The sequence below is a fragment of the Branchiostoma belcheri genome, unplaced genomic scaffold (assembly GCF_001625305.1).
Source record: "Branchiostoma belcheri isolate BF01 breed outbred unplaced genomic scaffold, Haploidv18h27 scaffold77, whole genome shotgun sequence".
Taxonomy (NCBI): domain Eukaryota; kingdom Metazoa; phylum Chordata; class Leptocardii; order Amphioxiformes; family Branchiostomatidae; genus Branchiostoma; species Branchiostoma belcheri.
Genome location: NW_017804431.1, coordinates 475,244 through 479,938, shown reverse-complemented (window position 1 = coordinate 479,938; position 4,695 = coordinate 475,244). Strand labels below are relative to the sequence as shown.

General features: G+C 42.2%; 1 protein-coding gene across 1 annotated transcript in view; it reads right to left on the bottom strand.

The window, feature by feature from the left end:
* The window catches only part of LOC109485559 (myosin-16-like), a 26,724-nt gene extending 22,991 nt beyond the window's left edge, over positions 1-3,733 (bottom strand). The window contains exons 1-7 of the mRNA XM_019789249.1: positions 3,703-3,733; positions 3,228-3,292; positions 2,744-2,920; positions 2,082-2,225; positions 1,378-1,534; positions 882-909; positions 351-462 (exon numbers count right to left, since the gene is read on the bottom strand). Coding sequence (XP_019644808.1) covers positions 351-462; positions 882-909; positions 1,378-1,534; positions 2,082-2,225; positions 2,744-2,920; positions 3,228-3,254 — 645 coding nt within the window. The 5' untranslated portion in view covers positions 3,255-3,292; positions 3,703-3,733. The remainder of the gene's footprint in view (positions 1-350; positions 463-881; positions 910-1,377; positions 1,535-2,081; positions 2,226-2,743; positions 2,921-3,227; positions 3,293-3,702) is intronic.
* Between the last annotated feature and the right edge of the window lie 962 nt (positions 3,734-4,695).

The following is a 4,695-nucleotide window of genomic DNA, read 5'->3' as shown; positions in this document are numbered from 1 at the left end:
ATATATATATATATATATATATATATAAGGTATTTCTGACCATGAAAGATATAACTTCGTTTATTGTGTGATTGTGTATAAATAAAGCCTTTTGGGGTTGAGCTGGATGGCCATGAAAAGGGCCGAGCCGCCCGTTTCCAGGAGAAAAAAAGTTGTTTCGAATTATCATATCCTAAGAACTAAAATACTGTCTAAATACCTTGTGTATATATCTCGTTTTCACTATCTATGTCATATGTGTCACATGTGCTGTATGTGTTAGGTGTGCACGCTATCAGCATACTAGCTGCCTAGTGCACACTTTGTATTGTCATGTTACAATTTCTTAATAAATAGAAATAAATAAATACCTTCTGCTCAGCGCCTGGAGCGGCGGCGGCGGCTGCCTGGCTGGCTCCGACAGTCGCGAAGTAAGACAGAACCTTCTTGGTGTTCTCGGTCTTTCCGGCACCGGACTCGCCACTTCAGGAATCAACACACATTACATGAATATATTTAAAACTCATCATCACCATCATTCATCCTCCGAAGAGATGGATCAGACAAAGTTTGATCTACAGAACTGCTTGTCATTCATTGCTGAAAGTTCCAAGCCTGTTTCAGTTTCTATAAGTTAAGTGTTATGTTTGGACGTCCAACTCTTCTCTTCGTGTCAGGGTTCCAGAGTAGAAGCCTACTGGCAGGTCCTTCGCTACGTACAACATGACCGGCCAACCTTAGTCCTCGACATATTAAAAAAAACTATTCTTCTTTTAAATACTCAAAGCCCACAAATTTTGGAAAAGGTGGGACATTACGTCTTCTATGGTTTACAAAAGAGAAGTCAAAATCTTCAGAGATGGTTCTAGACATAGCTATAGAAAGAAATTTGATCTACTCACGTGATCAGGATGGACTGGCAGATCTGGTCTGTATGAAATCAACATAAGACAACATCTTTGAGTACGACTGTCTCTGTGTAAACATTAACTTGAAGAAGTGATAAAATGATTTTAACCAAAATAAAAATAAATTGAGATGCCTTGCCGCCTTGTACCAAGTAGGTCTTATCTGTTTTATATTTGTATATGTTTATTACTGTTTTATAAAATTATACTAAAAGCCGTTGTTTGTTTTTTAACTTGAGTTGCCTTACGGCCGATCATGTTCATGTAAACCTCGGAGAACAGGTAAGATGTTTGTTTGTTTGTCTGTCTGCCTGTTTGCTTGCTTGCCTGTTTGTTTGTTTGTTTGTTTGTTTGTTTGTTTGGTTGGTTGTGTCTAAAAGTGATTTTCCTCACCGCCGATCATGTTCATGTCAGCGTCGTCGGCCATGGAGAAGAGGTGAGGTGTTTGTTTGTTTGTTTGTTTGTGTTCTTAAAAGCAAAGTTGCCTTACCGCCGATCATGTTCATGTAAGCCTCGTCGGCGACGGAGAACAGGTGAGGCGGGACCTCCTGACGCCGCTTGCCGTGGTAGATGGACACCACGTTCGGCCCGTAGATGGGCAGCCGGCGGAACGGGTTGATCACCACGCAGAACAAACCGGAGTACGTCTGGAGATGGAAATATAGCGTTACTGTAGTGCTACTACAGAGTATTTTACTGTAGTTTTACTGTAGTGTTACTGCCGTGGTAGATCGACACCACGTTCGGCCCGTAGATCGGCAGCCGCATGAACGGGTTGATCACCACGCAGAACAGCCCGGAGTAGGTCTGGAAACAAACATTGTTACAGCCATGTTAAAGAGGATATATTAGATCTGAAAACACAGAACGGTACAAACATGTTACATGGGCTATAGTAGGTCTGTCACTATGCAATACAGACACGTAAGGGCATCATCTTAGGATATTCTGCAATTTTGATCCGCAGTATTTTTTTTTCGTATCAAGAAAGCTGATTTTTTTTCAGGACACAGGCACACAGAAGGTCATTAGCTTGCTATTGTACGGCGATGGTTGGCCAGGCCATGTATTAGGGTTTTAGGTTTTTCTTAGCTTCAAAAATTCTTTTCTTCACCATCACACATTGCCGTGCACGTGACCAGAAAGCAAGGTTCTGATTGGACAGCGGTGCATTATGGGTGGATATATACTCACGTAGATGAGGATGTTCTGGTAGCGCGTGCGCAGATTGTTCATGACGGACGCCTCGTTCAGGTACGTCATGTTGGCCATGTCTTCTGCGCATGCGAACTTGGGCGGGTTCATCTCCTGCACCACGCTCTCCTTCACCGTGAAGGTCTGTGGGTAATATGACGTAAGCAGTGACGTCATCGCTTATAACATCTTAGCTATCGTGTTATGAAATACATAAAAATCAAACATCTCGATACATTCATTGGAGCTTACGATAATTTATCCAGCTGTTTTGCTTATTTTGTATCACTTGATGTTCTTCTTGGATGTGTAAACTTTGTCGACGTATTTTACGGCTATGATTGGTAAAATGGCTTTTAAAGAAATGCCATAAAACATGTGTTGCAATCTCATGTGCGAAAAGGTAGTAACAGAGAGAGACAGGGAGGGAGACACACAGATGGACAAAGATGGTCCTGAGATAGAAAGGTGTAGAGAGGGGCATAATTTTATAAAGACAGGGAAAGAGACACAGGGAGAGACAAAGACACACAGAGAAATTCAAGGAAAAAACAAGAACGAGACAGATGACAGATGCAAAAGACAGCGGTAGAGTCACAACTGGAGAAACAAGAAGAAGAAATGGCGAGGGACCCATTCAGACTGCACACAGCGTAACTCACGTTTCCGGAGCGGGTAGTGACCGTGACCTGGTCGCCCTTCTTGGCCTTGATCTCGGCCTCGATGAAAACCTCCTTCTCATCGGGAACCCAGCAGTTCTTCTTGGCGTCGTAAGGAGCCGACCGCAGCTTCTTCATGTCCTCGGGGTCTCCGAAGAGGAAACGCTCCGAGGGCTGATCCTAAGGACGGAAAGTTGACGTTGGAATTACCTTCCAAGAACAACATTTCTTCCTTTTCTGACCGAGTCCATAGATCTAAACGATTATCTCAAACTATCGCACTCGCCATGTATTTTAACATACGGTCTTGTTTTGTAGCTGATAATCATGTAGAGAATTTCTTCAAGTTTACACGTTACAGACTCTTACTTTTCATTTCAAGGTGTATTCTAACTTCATAGTATTCTAACTTCATATAATGATACAAGGGAGTCCGTATCCGTATCTGTATAGCCGGTATAAGGCACTTGGAAATGGTCAGACCAACCTCGAGCGAGGGACCGTAGGCGGGCATGGTGAGTCCGGCAGGGCGTCTTCTACAGGAACAAGACCCTGGAACCGGAAACAAACGATTATGTCAGAAATTCTACATTCAACTTGAACAAGCCTTGAAAAATTGAAATAATAAGTCAAATAATATGTAATTATGCTTCCGTTTTGTCCAATTTGGTTCTCAACTATGGGGAAATTATATTCGTCTTCTCTTCACAGCATTTAAGATAAACTGCGATTTTATAGCAAACAATTCCCCATGTAAGGATTGCATGAAACAACATTCCATAATATAAAGCTAAGGCATTAACCTCCCTAGTTATTTTGTAAGGGAGGTAGATGGTCTTTAGACTATATTGCTGTTTTCCAAGGCAGCATGTGAAACAACTGTCAGCGTTTTAATACGTTGAAACCTATCTTAAAGAAATAGAATTTTTGAGTCGAAAGAAACTGTACTGTACCGTACTCACCTCTGGAAGAGAAAGCTGTGAGACTTTCCCGGAATCCGTCTGCGCTTTTATACCTTAATTATACCAGAAATTCCGCCTGCTATAAATACCCAGAGTCAACGGCAGCGTTCTCTGTTCTTCCTTTTCGGTCACTGGGTTTGTTTGACACAAGATCAAACAAAGACTGGGAGGTTTGAAAAGGGACTCGACATGTCCTTCACATGAAGCGAGTGAAAAAGCAGGAATGTTCGCATGGAAATGTTAAGTTTTAGTTTTTTGTAGTTCTGTTAAATGTTGTCTACATTATACCTTGTTTCCTCTTCCTGGTTGTATGTGTATATGTAACGTTCGGGGTATTTCAGGGCCGCAAATTCCGTACGACCGTTCCCAAACCTTGTGTTTACATATCGGAAGAAGGTGTGATATCTAGCGGGCAAACTAAAGCGCGCGCTCCGACCAAACATGGCGAACGGGCCGGGCTGTACTCTGCTATGCTATGTGGCTGTAATGCAGCCTCTACCAGGCACCGCGGATCGCTGGAAAAATAGTAGAAATTGACCGAAGGAAAGGGATAGTATACCAGAAAAGATCCCGGGCCATAGAAGATTCAATTCGCGACCCACGTTTTATTGAATCTTCTATGGCCCGGGATCTTCTCTGGTATACTATTCCTTTATTTCGGCCAATTTCTACTATTTTTCCAGCGATCCGCGGTGCCTGGTAGAGGCTAGCTGTAACGGTTGTCTTAAAATACTAGGGATAAAAATGATGTACCTTCTTTCATAATACTTACTATTTTACTTCAATGACATTTAAAACTGAAGTTTTTAAAATGATTTCGAGATAGTTTAATTCTTTGTCACAGCGGACAAAAGGTATCTCCTAGAAGCAAGGGAATGGCTTTGAATCATTGAGCCATTATGTTTACTCTTCTTAAATTGGATATTCTGTAAGATCGGAATAATGGGGGAGGGCAGGAATCATCGAGTGAGGGCACCATGCGGAGATCACTAA